At 36.5% G+C, this 16,106-nt stretch overlaps 1 protein-coding gene across 6 annotated transcripts in view; it reads left to right on the top strand.

The window, feature by feature from the left end:
- Positions 1-16,106, top strand: part of CNOT4 (CCR4-NOT transcription complex subunit 4) — a 140,417-nt gene that overhangs the window by 65,057 nt on the left and 59,254 nt on the right. For all 6 annotated transcript variants that reach the window (XM_059171935.1, XM_059171938.1, XM_059171936.1 and 3 more), the window contains exons 3-6: positions 4,848-5,045; positions 12,516-12,602; positions 13,316-13,417; positions 14,112-14,237. In XM_059171935.1, coding sequence (XP_059027918.1) covers positions 4,848-5,045; positions 12,516-12,602; positions 13,316-13,417; positions 14,112-14,237 — 513 coding nt within the window. The remainder of the gene's footprint in view (positions 1-4,847; positions 5,046-12,515; positions 12,603-13,315; positions 13,418-14,111; positions 14,238-16,106) is intronic.

The following is a 16,106-nucleotide window of genomic DNA, read 5'->3' as shown; positions in this document are numbered from 1 at the left end:
TTTTCTTGCCTTATTGCACTGGGTAAGCCCTTTAGTAGAACATTGGAATAAAAGTGTTAAGAACAATTATCTTTCTTCCCACTTTAATAGAAAGGCATTGAGTATTTTACAATTAAGTATGTTATTAAGCTGTGAGGTTTTTTGTTTTTGATTTTTTAAAAGATTTTATTTATTTTATTTGAAAGACAGATTACAAGTAGACATAGAGGCAGGCAGAGAGAGGAGGAAGCAGGCTCCCTGCTGAGCAGAGAGCCCGATGTGGGGCTCGATCCCAGGACCCTGGGATCATGATCTGAGCCGAAGGCAGAGGCTTTGACCCACTGAGCCACCCAGGTGCCCCTAGCTGTGAGTTTTTTGTAGATTTTTAAAAATCAGGTTGAGGACATTTTCCTTGCTGAGGGTTTGGGTTTTTAATCACAAGTGTGCGTTGCATTTTGTCAAATGCCTTTTCTGTTTCTTTTGAAATGATTATGTGTTTTCTTCTTCATTCTGTTGAAATGGTGTTTTAGGTTGATTGATTTTTGAGTCAACCTTCCCTTCCAAGGATAAACCTCATTTGATCATGATATGGTACCCCTTTTCTTTTCAATTTGCTAATGTTTTCAGAAAGATTTTTATTATATATTTGAGGGAGTTTTTGTTTTGCTTTGGCAGCAGATCATGTATTTGTTTAAACAGATAAGCATTATTATTACATGTGTCCAGTAGTTCCAGTAGCTTCAGTGTGTGAGGAATGTTTTTACTTGTTATTGTTGATGTCGTTTTCTTTCTTTATGTGCTTGGTTATATCTGTGCCTGCTTCCTGGCTGTTGTCACTGAATTATTTGTAGGGTTGTCCAGAGCCCAAGGTATATTTGCCCTCCTCTAGAGAAATTTTGATTTGGCTTCTGCTGGACCCTATAAACAGTGCCATTGGGGATTCCTCAAGCATAATAGTCGCAGGTGAGGCCAGTGAGGCCAAGTATTAAGGTCTTAGGTCTCTAGGATGCAAATCTTCCATGAGATTGGTTTCAGCAACTTCTTCAGGATGTTTTTCTTCTTGTTTTTTTTTTTTTTTTTTTTTAATCTTATTCTGACCTCTCTGTAGTTTGTTCTTATCCTGACACTGAAAGAGCCTTTTGGGGACAGGGCTGGGTTTCAGCTTAACATGGGATTGAGTCCCCCAAAGACTTGTCACCTTGGGCTGACCCTAGGCTTTGAATGCTGACCCTCCCTCCCCATTTGTTGTTACACAGACTTTACACTTATCTCTCTGGATTTTGACTTTTATACAGAAATTGGCTTGGGACTTCCCCACTGCAGATCATTATTGTTTCTAAGATACTGGTTAAAAAACAAACATTATATAGTATTTTTCATTGTTTCTAGGAGAAGGAAAAGTTAAAGCTATGAATGCATTTATTGGAAAACAAAGAACAAAAAATGAATTTCTAGCTTATTTCTAGGTTAAGAAACCAAAAAAGAATAGTAAACATTGTGTCAGTAGAAGCAGGGATTAAGCAGAATTTGCTGAAATAGAAAATAAGTAGTATTTCAATAGAAGTTAGATCCGATTCTTTGAATAAAATAATATAAACAATATGATATAAACAATAAAATAATCAAACTCTTGGCAAGTTTGATCAGAAAATAAAGAGAAAAGACAAAGATACATTAGAAATGAAATGAAATGGAAGTGGGAGGGACACCTGGGTGGCTCAGTGGGTTAAGCCTCTGCCTTCAGCTCAGCTCATGATCTCAGGGTCCTGGGATCCAGCCCCCAGGCTCTCTGCTCCGTGGGAGGCCTGCTCCACTGCCCCCCCCCACCTGCCTCTCTGCCTACTTGTGATCTATCAAATAAATAAATAAAATATTTTAAAAAGAAATGAAAGTGGGACCATAACTACACACATGGAAAAAAATTAAGTGATTACACTAGAGACTGTAAACCATCATAATTAATAGTTTGGCAATTTATCATCAAATTAACACTATTAAAATATTTTATACATTAAAACTGGTTCTTCACAGTTGTCATATTTTGTATTAGTTTGATATATAATACACAATAATATATTTAAAGAAAAATTTCCTGCTTGTACTTTTTCATTTGATGCTGTATTCCTGGAAAATTAAGTTTAATATATGTGTTTCAGTCAAAAAGTAAACCATATGTATTTTTTCATCTCCCAGTTTTAGTCTTCCTCCCTTGCTCATTGCTTTGTATCAGCTTGTTAATTTTCTGTCATTGGGTTTGTAAAGTAGCTATTTATGATGGTATGTGTGTGGTGGAGAAGCTGTCATGGAATGCATGCTTTCCAACTTTTTCTGGAACCTTGAAAAGTTAAGGTTTTTTTTAAAAGGAAAATTAACCATGCTGAATTAAATTCTCCATTCTATAGAGTAGCTTGGCGTTCATTTGGTAGATATTTATTGAGTACCTAAAATATGCACTACTAGCTTTATATTTCATCCTGGAGAAAGACTTAAGGTCATGCAAAAGTCACAGCAGTTACCAGGTCAGCTGTTTTATATGCCTCCTACTCAGAATTCAGTTGCGGTATGCCAGATAGGACCAGTTAGCTAGAAGGTTCAGATTTTTATTTTATTATTTTTATTCAGACTTAAAAAGATTTTATTTATTTATTTGACAGAGAGAGAGAGAGAAGGAAGGAGAGTTCAAGCAAGGGGAGTGGCAGGCAGAGGCAGAGGGAGAGGGAGAAGCAGGCTCCCAGCCTGATGGTAGGGCTCGATTCCAGGACCCAGGGACCATAACCCAAGCCCGGGGCAGACACTTAGCCGACTGAGCCACTCAGGTGTCTCTATTCAGATTTTTATTTTTATTTATTATTATTATTATTTTTTAAAGATTTTATTTATGTATTTGACAGAGAGATCACAAGCAGGCAGAGAGGCAGGCAGAGAGAGAGGAAGAAGCAGGCTCCCCGCTGAGCAGAGAGCCTGATGTGGGGCTCGATCCCAGGTCCCCGAGATCATGACCTGAGCCGAAGGCAGCGGCCCAACCACTGAGCCACCCAGGCGCCCCTCTATTCAGATTTTTAAATGTGGAAATCAAATGGTCTGGGTGCTTGCGTCCTCCAGGACCACTAAGAATTATGTCTGAATATTTAAGAACAGGATTTTTGGAGACCTTATGACATTACCAGTAGAAGCTGAGGAATATAAAGAGAGGTCTCACTTTTTTAATTGCCTTCATCATTAATCTTAGTGTGTCCACAAATTTGAGGGGTTTTGTTTTTGTGTTTTACTTACGTATGTAAAGATTAAAGTACCTTTATGTTAAAAGCATAGCAAGATTTCAGGCTTTTGAATACTGTCTCCACTCTACCTTGTTCCTTCTTTTTTTCTTGACAACATCACTGTTAATCCCTACTCCTATATTCTGATAGGCACAATTTCCTATTTCTGGGATCTATTCATATACACTTAGATATGATTATATTTAATGTGTCCCCATCTTTCATTTATTATTAACTATTTCTTAGTGGGGAGGGGCAGAGGGAGAGGGAGAATCTTAAGCAGGTTCCACAACCAGCATGGAGCCCAATGCAGTACTCAGTTTCACAACCCTGAGATCATAACCTGAGGTAAAATCAAGAATTGGATATTTAGCGAACTAAGCCACCTACGTACCCCTGTTTTTTATTAGTAGTAATAATAAGTGACTTATTGAATGCTTAAGTGTAGGAAACAGTTTTAATCACTTTATAAATATATATCTTTTCTAACTCTTACAGGAACCCTCTTAATAATGTACTGTGATTCCTCTTTTACAGAAGAGATGACCGAGGCAGGCAGGTCACAACTTATGGCCAAGGTCTCTCAGATAGTAAAGAGAAGCCAAGATTCAAAGCCAGGCAGTAGATTCCACAGCTCTCATTCAGGCCACCAGTACCCTTGGCATTAGTAGTAGGAATGCAAACAGTATTGTAATGACAAGAAGGGGGGGGGGATTGCAACAGTGTAATTGCTAATGTTTATTGAGGGATTACTGTGTGCTATTCACGATAATAATGGCTTTATGAGAGTTATATAACTGTTAAATCAGACTTTAAGATCATTTTCATCTTGAGGATGCTGACTTTCATTAACTTGCTTAAGTCCATGTGGCTAGTAATTGTTGGAAATTAAAGTCAAGCTCCTGAGCCAGAGTATCTATGGATTGTTGCTTATTTGCCCATTTCTGTTCCTTTTAGATGAACAATGAATTAAAGAATAAATACATCATTAATCTTCTAGTGCACAGAATGTTTTCAAGAAGTATTTGTGGATTGTAATATATAAACCTATGTTTGGATGAGATAACTTACACTCTTTGCCTCTTACACGGGACCCTGGAAGCTTGCTTTTCCTGTCAACTCTGCTAGACACTATGGGGAATACCATGATTGTATTTTTTAAAAAATATTTTATTTATTTATTTGACAGAAAGAGAGCACGAGTAGGCAGAGGGAGAGGGAGAAGCAGACTTCCTGTCCAGCAGATAGCCTGATGCAGGACTCGATCCCAGGACCTTGGGATCATGACCTGAGCTGAAGGCAGACGCTTAACTGACGGAGCCACCCAGGCGCCCCACGATTTTTTATTTTATTTTTTTAAATTATAGAACTTTTGGTGGTGTTTTAAGTGTTAATACTAAAAGTAGTCTGTGCTAAACTCTAAAAAAATAAGTGTTTTAAAAACTATTTTATCTTTAATCTATTAAATAAAAATATTTCAGGCAATTACAAGATTTAGAAAAAGGGAGGTGAAACAACCACATACCAATAATCCAGAATGATAATGGTTATTCATATATCTTATTTCTTTCCTTATTTAATGGTGAGTTCTGTGTTTTGTGCTTAAAGCCATATCCAGAAGACCCAGCAGTTTATAAACCACTTTCCCAGGAAGAATTGCAAAGGATAAAGAATGAGAAAAAACAGAAACAGAACGAGAGAAAACAGAAAATATCAGAAAACCGCAAACATTTGGCTAGTGTACGTGTTGTACAAAAAAACCTCGTCTTTGTTGTAGGTCTGTCTCAGCGCCTAGCAGACCCAGAGGTAAGTCCTCTTCCGTTTTCTTTGTCACCTTGACATTTTTTTCTTTTTTGCCTATCCTATTTGGAAATAACAGCTGACCTTGCCTATTTGCAGGATTCCCCTGAAATTATTAAAACTTAGGAGAGAATGGGAAAAGATTTTTTAATTATCTCTAAGGATCCAATGACCAGTTTTGATCTTAGGCAAGTGTCTTAATCTTTCTTGGCCTCATTTTCTTTAGTTGTAAAACGAGGCAGTTGAACTAGACCTCTGAAATCTCCTTTAGTGCTCATAATCTATGAAAGTTGGATAATGGTTGTTTTGCTATTCAGGCTAACATGTGACATGAGTACTCAGGTTCTTTTTTTCTGTAGCTATATAAGGGGTTCACAGTGGACATGCAGTTACGTAGTGCAATCCCACTAGAGATCTGTACTTTTTTAAAAATCCTGTCCACATAGTGATTCTTGGTTATTAAACAGTTAGAGACCTGCTGCTACACTGTACCATCATTCTATATTCATTCATTTTAATCCAATTTTGGGGAAAGATTTGATGATTTCTTTGTCATTTGTTTGGAGGCAGGGGAGGCCTTAACACTTTTGTTCATTTCTTCTTTTTTCTTTTTCTCCTTTCACCACCTGCATTGTAAGGGTAATGTTGAGCTCATAATATTCCCTGGTGCCCTTGGATGTACATCTGCTAATTGTCAGTTTCTGATTAGGAGGCGCTAACTAGATTGATAGGAGAGCAGGTAGAAGCCGATTGACAGCTAGAGTGTTTCCTTCAGCAGGAGAGAGTTGGATTTGGGAGAGCTTCCAGAAGTACTCCTTGAAAAGGGTTTGGAGTAACGCTTGTCGTCATGGTACCCATAAGAGGGAGGATTATAGTGAATATGCTTAGGGAGGTGGTAATCTTCAGACTTGGCTAAGTGGGCAAAGACCCCAGAGGAAGGAAATTTAAGGACTCTAAAAATTGATTTTCTAACAGTCAATATAGATAAATAATGCATATTTACAAATGATGAGTTTACTATGTAATTGAGACTGTGAAGGGGTCAGAATCAGTAGAAGAGAAAGTCAGGGAGACCTTACTAAGAAGCCTTTATCATTGATCATTGGCAATAATATCACCGGCACTTCCAGAATTGCTTAGAATTAAGTCCAGGGATACTGGTATTAGTGGGTGACATTAATCCTTCAGGAGACCAGGTTCTTTCCAAAACCAAAGGGGGCTGATCTAGAGTTCTACAAGAAAAGACTTCAGTAAGAGCTGTTAAGGATGAGAGCTCATTTTAGGCCTGTGACTGAACCTCAGCAGCCAGTTCTTTCTTTTTGTTTTTAATTCCTCAGGCAGGCAGATCCCAGTTCCCCTGTGACCATTTTCTTGAATACCACAACTTTATACACTAGTCCTTCTGTTCTCCCCTTTCAACTCTGCCTTTTTTCTAATCAGAGGGCATTTCTTGCCTTTGCAAGTTTTTTATTTTATCTGTCTCTGTTTACTCCTTCTAATCTTATTGATTAGAACCTACTTTGGCATTTCTGAAACTGCTGTTCCAGTAAACTAGTGGAACTTTTGATTTCACAACTCCTAGGTATGCATGTACTTGATTTTGTTAATACATCCTGCCTGGATCCTGTCACCCATAGTACTGGAGGCATATGGGGAGCAGCACCTGAAAGCTGGCTAAAATCGAGCTCTAGTCTCAGTCTGGTGTCTCCTGTCTCCTCTTCAGATTCCGTGATTTGTTCTTACTTACATAGAGGCTTCTTTCTTCCACTTCAAATGACATGACTCCAGTAACATTAATCTGAAGAAGTATTACACAGAAAATAATTAATCTAGGTGGTGACTAGTGAGAGAGGGTACTTTATCTTGAATTTAAACGTGCCCTTAAAAAACATTCTACTTTTTTTATACTTTTGAAATCATTGTTGCTTGTTGAGAGGATAGGCAATTTTTTAAAACATTGGTTTCTCTCATTTATTTCTCTTAAAACTCTAGAAGACCAGTGTTTTATTTATTCAGTCTTAATACTTCTAAAACATAATATAACAAATTCTCTTAATTTATTGCATAGTCTTTTCAGCTTGGAAAATTTGAAGTTGGCTTTATTAGAAAACTTGGTTTCAAGTTGTTAGTGTAACTTTCAGGTCAGAGAAGATCCCAATTTACTTATTTTTGGATGATGAACAATTTGATATTTGAGTGAATTCCTTTTAGAAAAACAGAAGAGTTGAGGAAAAATTCAGGCTTATTTTGAAAATGACTTTTGTGGGGCGCCTGGGTGGCTCATTAGCTTAAACCTCTGCCTTCTGCTCAGGTCATGATCTCAGGGTCCTGGGATGGAGCCCCACATCGGGCTCTCTGCTCAGCAGGGTGCCTGCTTCTCTCTCTCTCTCTGTCTGCCTCTCTGCCTACTTGTGATCTCTGTCAAATAAATAAATCAAATCTTTAAAAAAAAAAAAGACTTTTGTACATCAGAAAACTTAATACCAGGATTGATGGTCAAATGTATTCATTTATCAATCAATAAAAAAACCTATTTTACTTATTTTTTAATATTTTTATTTGAGCGAGAGAGCAAGCGTGAATGAGGAATAGAGGGAGAGGAAGTAGCAAACTCCCCACTGAGCAGGGAGCCCACCATGGAACTTGATCCCAGGATTCCAGGATCATGACCTGAGTGGAAGACAGATGCTTAACCGACTGAGCCACCTGGGGGCCCCCCCCTAAAAAACTATTTTAGAAGATATGGTAGGTAGTTAGAGGCAGTGATTAGGGGTAATTATCTTCCAAATCCTGAAATTGCAATTTGCTGGAACCTAATTCATTCATTTTATAAATTAACTATTGAATACTTATCATGTTTTAGGTACTTTGATGTTGGAAATAAAATAATTTAGCAAGCCAGACACAGTCTGTACCTAAACTAACAGACTATTGGTAAGACAAGATTTAAGTACTTTTTTTTTTTTTTTAAGATTTTTATTTATTTGAGAGACAGAGAGCACAAGTGTGGAGGAGAGGGAGAAGCATGCTCTCTGTTAAGCAGGGAGCCCAATATGGGGCTTGATCCCAGAACTCTGGGATCATGACCTGAGCTGAAGGCAGACGCTTAACCAACTGAGCCACCCAGGTGCCCTGAATTGAGGTACTTGTAAGTGTGCTGGGGATTTATAATCAGGGAAGTACAAAAAGTTTTTTGGGGAACATTTAACAGTAGGAAACTTGGCTAGTATAGAAATCCACAAAAAGCCTCCCAGAGGAAAGGATAATTAAGAATTACTACAGAGGCAGCCTGGGTGGCTCAGTGGGTTAAACCTCTGCCTTGGCTCAGTTCATGATCTCAGGGTCCTGGGATCGAGTGCTGTATTGGGCTCTCTGCTCAGCAGGGTGCCTGCTTCCTCCTCTCTCTCTCTCTCTGCCTGCCTCTCTGCCTACTTGTGATCTCTGTCTGTCAAATAAATAAATAAAATCTTAAAAAAAAAAAGAAAAAGAGAGAAAATTACTAGAGATTGGCTAGGCAGCAAATAAGGACAGGAGTGTCCCATGTATGTGGTGGTCCAAGAGAGCAGGTTGTTTGAGGAACTAAAAGACTTTATAAAGACAGAACCATGTTATTTTACAAATCAGAAATTGAGGCATAGGGAAATTAAGTGACTTCATTATGTGACCTGAAATCATGCAGCTATTTCATAGCAGAGCCAGGACTAAGAACCACCCCTCTTCCCAACCCACCAGTTCTTTAAAGGTCCTGTTCCAGTATATTTTACACTGATAATTGGTCTTTTGTTCATCCATTCACCTAATTCATCCATTCATCCCTTCTTTCTCTGCTGACCAAATTTTTATTTTCTCTGTAGTATCCATGAACACTTGACTGTGTTCCCAAAGAATATATAGGAAGACATATTAAACATTAGACATGCAATTGGGCATTTATAATTCTGTCATGTGGCCTTTTGTATTCTATATTAGTATTAAAGCCAGCTCACTGAAGTAAATATATAATATTGAATATATGGATATTCAATATCCATATATATGAATATGATATTGGATATATGAATATATGGATATACATATCCATATATATATATATATATATATATATATATGAATATATGGATAATGTGGATATGAAGGGTGCTTTACCTACTCCCCATACTTCTTAATAACTAGAATGCTCTTTTGCTAGTTGTATGTTTAGGTAGAATTTGGAGTATTTAACTTAATATAGGAAGTTTAAATTATTTGAATTTCCCTTGCTGGGACAAGCTATTTCTTATCAGCCATAGGCCATTTGCTAATACTTTGAGGCCCACCAATGTTCTTTATCCATGTAATTCTTTTTGTTCAGTGCTAAAACAAATTATTTTTCGGTTAACATTTATTGAGTACCTACAGTGTGCTGGGCAGTATGTAAGACACCGAGTATACACTGACCAATACAAAAGTAGCCCTTGCTTATTTTCAAACTAACCATTTAACATAACATGAGAAGTACTCTGTGCTATGGAAGCACAAGAGAGAGCACCCGATCTTGTTGGGGAGGTATGTACTCTCTTGCTGTCTTTGGGGCAAAGTGCTTCTGGTCCAGGAACTGTACAGATTCTTCAGGATGAGAAAGATCTCAGTCTGCAAGTGATTTGTTTGGAAGATTAGAGTGCAGTGGTGAGAGATGAGGCTGGTGAGGTAAGTAGTAACACACTATGAAGGGCTTTCTAACTGTGCGAAGGAGTTTGTACTTTATTCTAAAGGCAGTGGGAACCTATTGAATGTTCTTTCTTTCTTTTTTTTAAAGATTTTATTTATATATTTGACTCAGAGAGACACAGTGAGAGACATAGGGGAGTGGGAGCGGGAGAAGCGGCCTTCCTGCTAAGCAGGGAGCCTGATGTGGGACTTGATCCCAGGACCTTGGGGTCCTGACATGAACAGAAGGCAGCCGCTTCAGGACTGAGCCACCCAGGCGCTCCCCTGTTGAATGTTCTTTAGATCAATGACATGAATAGATTTGTGCCTTGAAAATAATCATTCTGGCTCCACTGTTACATGTCAGTATAATTATATACAAGTTATTATGTTGTATTGAAGATGTTATACCCAGATACTGGCTAGAAACTATTTCCATAAGTGAGTGGTTTTCAACCTTATCAGAGCTAGTACCTGTTTTTAAAAATATTTTGTAACACTCTTTGACTTTTATGAAGTGATTTCATGAGATAAAGAAATAAAAAGAATAAAAAGGAAATAATTTATAAAAAGACTGTTTCTACATGTAGAATTTGGGTACCAGTACTCTAGTACTCTACCTTGCTACGCAAGGTGTGGTTTCTGAGCTGGTAGATTAGTATCCCGTGGGTGCTTATTTTGTAAACTCAGGCCCTGCTTCAGAGCTACTGGATCTGAATATGCAATTTAACTAGATCCTCAAATGATTTGTATGCATATTCACGTTTGGGAAGTACTGTTTTTAAATACACAATAAAGTAGTAAGATGCTTGCAAAATCACTTTGAATGTGATACCTAGAAAGGCAGATTGTTATAGGTGTATGTATTGGCAATCCAGATAGTAGGAAGAGCCAGTGATGTGATTTTTCTGGAATAACTCTTGATATAATTCTGAACAAATCACCTGTAGTCTTCCCTTTATTATGTATTATTTGCTTTCTTATAAATACAACATATGGCGGAACTGTAGGGAACTACTTTTGAGTTTATATATAATGTGGAATTTGTTTCTAGGTTCACATAATTATAAATAGGCTTCTCAGCTATATGAATGTCTTGTAGGATATTCAAAAGTTCTACAGGACAATTCTTTATTGTGCAGGGCGAGCCAGAGCATTGTAAGCCATTCCTGGCTCCCATCCACTGAACATAAGTATCACCTCCCAGTCACTTTGACAACCTCCCCCAATAAAAGCTCCCACAGATTTTTAAAAATGCTCCCTTGAATGGTGCCTTCATTGAGAGCTACTACCATAAACTCACAGGGGATTTGAGATGCTGATGCAGCACAGCATATGACCAGCCTTAATTCTTGAAGCAGATACTTTGACTCTGAAGCCCTGTGCTGAATTGGTGTGCATCTACTTGGAATATTGAGTGCAGTTCTCAACTCTATTAGCCAGGAAGCTTTTGAACAGAAACTCTTCCCTACTCATCAGCCCTGAGACTTCGCTGTGTACAACCTGGGAGTCATTGCTTTTGCCATTAACAGTCTCATTTGTCTTGGGGGATTTGGTGGAAAAAAGATTAAAAACAAATACAGTCACCTCATCTTATAATCCATTAAAATTGGCTATAGAAAACATAACAGCTTTATGCTTATAAGAACCTAAAATAAAATGTGGTAAAAATAATTATGTTAATTAATTTGAAAACAGTTAAGAATTGATGGTACCTCAGCCAGACAGTTCAAATCCTTGATTCTGTCAAGTGCAGAACATAGTAGCTAAGTTGTAAGTATGTGAGAATGTTATCAAATTAAAGTGTTTGAAAAGAATACTTTGCACACACGTGGATGGCAACACACAGAAAGGTCTATAGGTAATATAGGTCTATAGGTAAATTCTAGGAAAAGTACAGAATTTAATTTTGAAGTAGCAAATTACAGGAGAGGTTTTTGTATCAAGGTATGTAGTAGTCAAATAAACTAAGGTCAAGTAAGTTTTTAAGAGAAGTTAAATGAGTACATGAAGTGATCACAAAGGAAGTGACACAGGTACGAGGGGGAATAACCACCAAGAAGTAACCAAGTAATGGAGAAAGAAATGTATAAATTTGTTTCCTAATATTTTTTCCATCCATCACCACATATATGTCATTTACCAGGAAAAAGGAGGAAAAAAACAGGAGATAATCAAGAAGTGGTAAAATTAACACAAAGAAACTTAAGTACACACACACACATACACACACACACACACACACAGTGATAAATCATGAAGGGTAAGGTTGAGCAATATTGTTACCATATTTGCAATTTGTAGCTTTAACGGAATATATCAAATGTTTTATACAATAGATTTATGACTAAAGACTCTAATATGTCTGTTCTTGAATTTCTGTCTCTGTTTAATACATGATTATTTTGGTCATTGTTTTGAAAATTACTTTTTTATAAGGATTATCTATTAATGAAAATATGGTTAAGATATTTGATCTGTTTGGTGTATCTTCACACTATGAAGATAAGATCCCATGGATTATTGGTGCAGATATGAGAACATAGTACACAATACCAAACTTAGTGTGTCTTAGTTTCCATATAGTGGGTCAATAAGAAATAGCTTTTAGACTGTTGATGATTTCCTGTAGGTTAATCACACAAATTGTAATTAGAAAGTGTCACATTTATTAGAAAACTTTAAAAGTTATTTTCCTTTCACTGAAGAGGGATGGTGTATGTCCCCATTATAAGGATAACATTGATGAAAATGGGGACACATTATACCTTATTTCTTCTTCTTTTATAGGTTTTAAAACGACCAGAATATTTTGGGAAGTTTGGTAAAATACATAAAGTTGTCATCAATAATAGCACATCATATGCAGGCTCACAGGTAACTAATTATAGGGATTTTTGCCTTTCCTCCCTGTGGTCTAGGCTTGACCTGGGCTATTCAGAAGGAAAATCTGCTTTCTGGGAGTAGAAAAGCCTGAGGGTCAAGGATTTAAGCAGTGTTAGTGACCTCTACTGGTGGGGTGGGGGAATTTCTGGTGCTTATTTGACTTCAGGACTTAACAGTGAATTGATTGTAGTAAGAAATGGTAAAACAAAGATTAAGTGATGGTTTGAGGGGGAGGGGGAGTTGAGTCTATTATCAGGCAGTGTAATAATTAGATGATGATTTCTAATAAACTTAATAGAGCATCTTTGTTATGCTGGTATTAGGAGACAGAATAGTCTTGCAAATTGGATTTATTTTGGGGAGAACATAATTTGACACAGTGTCTTGAAGTTTTTTTTTTTTAAATCTAACTTTCAAAGTTTGTTGTAACCTAGACGAGCCTGTCAAATGACTTTAGAAAAATAAATACCAAGCCAGAGATGATATTTTATCCATATTATATTTTAATCTACTTAAAATCAGATAAGTATGATTGTTTTAAGATGAGCTATTACATGGTTTAATCAAAGCTACTACTATTTCTGATTATGGTCATTATTATTAATGATAATAGTAGTAAAGACTTTTAGAATTCCCTAGGCAGGGTGCAAAGGAATTGTTTTTTTCTTGAATTTGAAATTAGTAACCGTGTGTTTTCACTTTAGGGTCCAAGTGCCAGTGCTTATGTAACCTATATCCGGTCAGAAGATGCTCTCAGAGCCATACAGTGTGTCAACAATGTGGTAGTAGATGGCAGAACACTTAAGGTAATCTGGCCTCTTGATTGTTTTTAAGGGGGAAGAGATTAAATGTAGTAAAAAGGGGAGACTCTTAGCATTTGCTCATTACATTTGGAGGGAGTCTGTTTGAAGATTGCTTCTTAAACATCCGTACTAACTTATGACCGCTAATTTGTTTACTTCCAGCTTATGTAGGGTCTTGTTTTACCAGGTAGGAATAAACACATTCATTATTAGGTGATAATCTTTAAAAATCTGTATTTACACATAGTCTTATTTTGTGAAAATAGGATCTATTATTCTTATCAGAAATAGATAATGATTCTAATTTGTCATCCTTAAAGATTTGGCCATTGATCAGTTAAGGTTTGAGTAAAGGGTTGCACTAAGCCATGCTTGATATGAATGGAGAGAGGATGGCCTAACTAGAAAAAAGAATTTGCTTAGGTGCCTAACTTCTGTAACATGGAATAGGTTTTGTATGTCTTCTCTAGGGAATATGATTTGGGTACTCAAGTTCTGGAAAACCTAACTGAGGTGCTTTCTTTAGTTCTCCCAAAGAAGCATCATTTTTAATAGATGCTGCTAGCAGCAATAGTTTAGTTCTCCAGTGTTCAGAGTCATACTTCTCTTCTTGTTTTGTCATGTCTGTGCCTCATTTGAGGTGAAGTGAAAATACCAATTCACATTTTGGGTCCTTCCCCTCCCCCTCTTTCTGCAGGCATCTCTAGGTACAACAAAATACTGCAGTTACTTCTTAAAGAATATGCAGTGTCCAAAGCCTGACTGCATGTATCTACATGAATTGGGGGATGAGGCGGCCAGCTTCACGAAAGAGGAAATGCAGGTAGTAAATTAATGTGAATTCTAAACTTTGCAGAAAAGGAAGTATTGTTCTTTATAAATTAAAATTTCAAAAGCAAAAACTGGGGATTAAAAAAAAATTATTATTAAAGTAGCATTTTCCAAATAGTGTTCCATGGAATGTCAGTTCTACAGAATATTATTCTATTAAAAATGGATCTGTAATCCATTAAGTTTGAAAATGCTAGATTAATGAAGATAAATAGTTTTCTTTCCTGCAGGACTTCTCAGAGTCTTTAATATGCTAATACATATCCAAGAAGGGAATGTACAGTCAGAACTTAATTGACCAAGGAAAGCATTTTGGTAAATGCTACTTTAGGGGGAATATCAACAAATTGGAAGCTAAGTGGGTTACTGTAATTATGAGAGTTTTTCCTTCCCAGTTTCCACTCTTTATAGAACATGCTAGAAGATAATAACCTATCAAATATTGCTGATAACCTAACATTTTTATAAAATGATTCTCCTCATGAAAGTGTACAATGAGTCAGTGTCCTGTGAAGGTGGATTGAAGGTTTATTATCCTGTGTTCTTTTTTATATTTTCTATTCTCTGGTCTCCTTTCAACTTGTAGTATTATAAACATGATTTTACAAGTAAAATTGTTGACCATATGCATATTAAATAAGGATTATACCAAAGCACAATGCTGCACTTCCCTATTATAGATGAGGACATCAGATTGTTGCTGTGGACTTTTGCTGTAATACTTCTCATTTAGAAGATAGAGGGCCGTTGATTGCTACCTTGGGCTCTCCAGGTCAAACTAGAGAGAGTCTGGTAGGGTCTCTGTTAAGAGCATATTGTTAAAATGAAATCTTTCCCTTTTTTCACTTGGAGTTATTTCAAACTTAAATCCCATTATAATTGATTCATTGGAATTTCTCGATCGTGTTTCTTTATGGTCTAAAAACAATGTTAAAATAAGGTCTCTGTGATATTTAATGGGGAGAGATGACTTCTTATTTAATAAATGCTTCTTGATTTTTTTTTTCTTTTTTTGGGTGAAACGTTGTGAGTAGAATCTAAGGTCACATCATTCCAGAATAAATTTTGACATGTAGAGAACATGCATTACTCATGCTACTGTTATACTGAAAATTTCTGCCAAAGAATTTCTAAGCCCTAGTCGATCTCATTTTTGAGTAATCCTGAATTATAAACGAAAATGGACAGACAGTCCCATGGAACTGACTTGTAATGGGATTTAACCTGTCTTTCTGGACTGCCCCTGTAAAATCATTTGATTATTAGTTTTAGTGCTTAGTTGCTAATGAAAGCCATAAGTCTCCTGAAGTATTGATTGCAGAAAATAATTTCAAGGCTTTTCATGTTTTAAAGATGTAACATCCACATCTCCTATATTTTTTTCTTAATAATTTAAAATTCATATTGTGATGAATTCATCTGCTCTTTATGTGAGTTTAAAATTAATTTGAAAAGAGGTTTCTTTATTGAAACGGTTCCTCTTATATAGAAAGGAAATTTGAACAAATTATGTCATGGCAAAAATCAGAAGATCTTTCCTTGTTATTGCATAATTAAAAATTTGGTACCATATGAAATATTTATAGATCCATTTGAAACAGGCAGGAGCCCCCTTGGAACAGGGCACAGTGCGCTGTGCAGTGTATATAACACAGTTCTACTTGATTAGGTGACGTTGGCCTTGCTTGTTTTTACTGTCTTGTGTTTTTTTGATCTGTCCCATTCTGGGTTTGGTTTTCCTGTAACATCTAGTTAGACCACACTTTAAAATAATTAAACAATCCTGAAGGTAAGTAAAAATGTCATTTCAGTCATGATTTACATGCGAGTAGTAAAAAGTTTTTCAAAGTAATTTCACTGT

This window comes from Mustela lutreola, chromosome 4, assembly GCF_030435805.1.
Source record: "Mustela lutreola isolate mMusLut2 chromosome 4, mMusLut2.pri, whole genome shotgun sequence".
NCBI classification, from domain to species: Eukaryota; Metazoa; Chordata; class Mammalia; order Carnivora; family Mustelidae; genus Mustela; species Mustela lutreola.
This window is presented reverse-complemented; position numbering and strand designations above follow the sequence as displayed.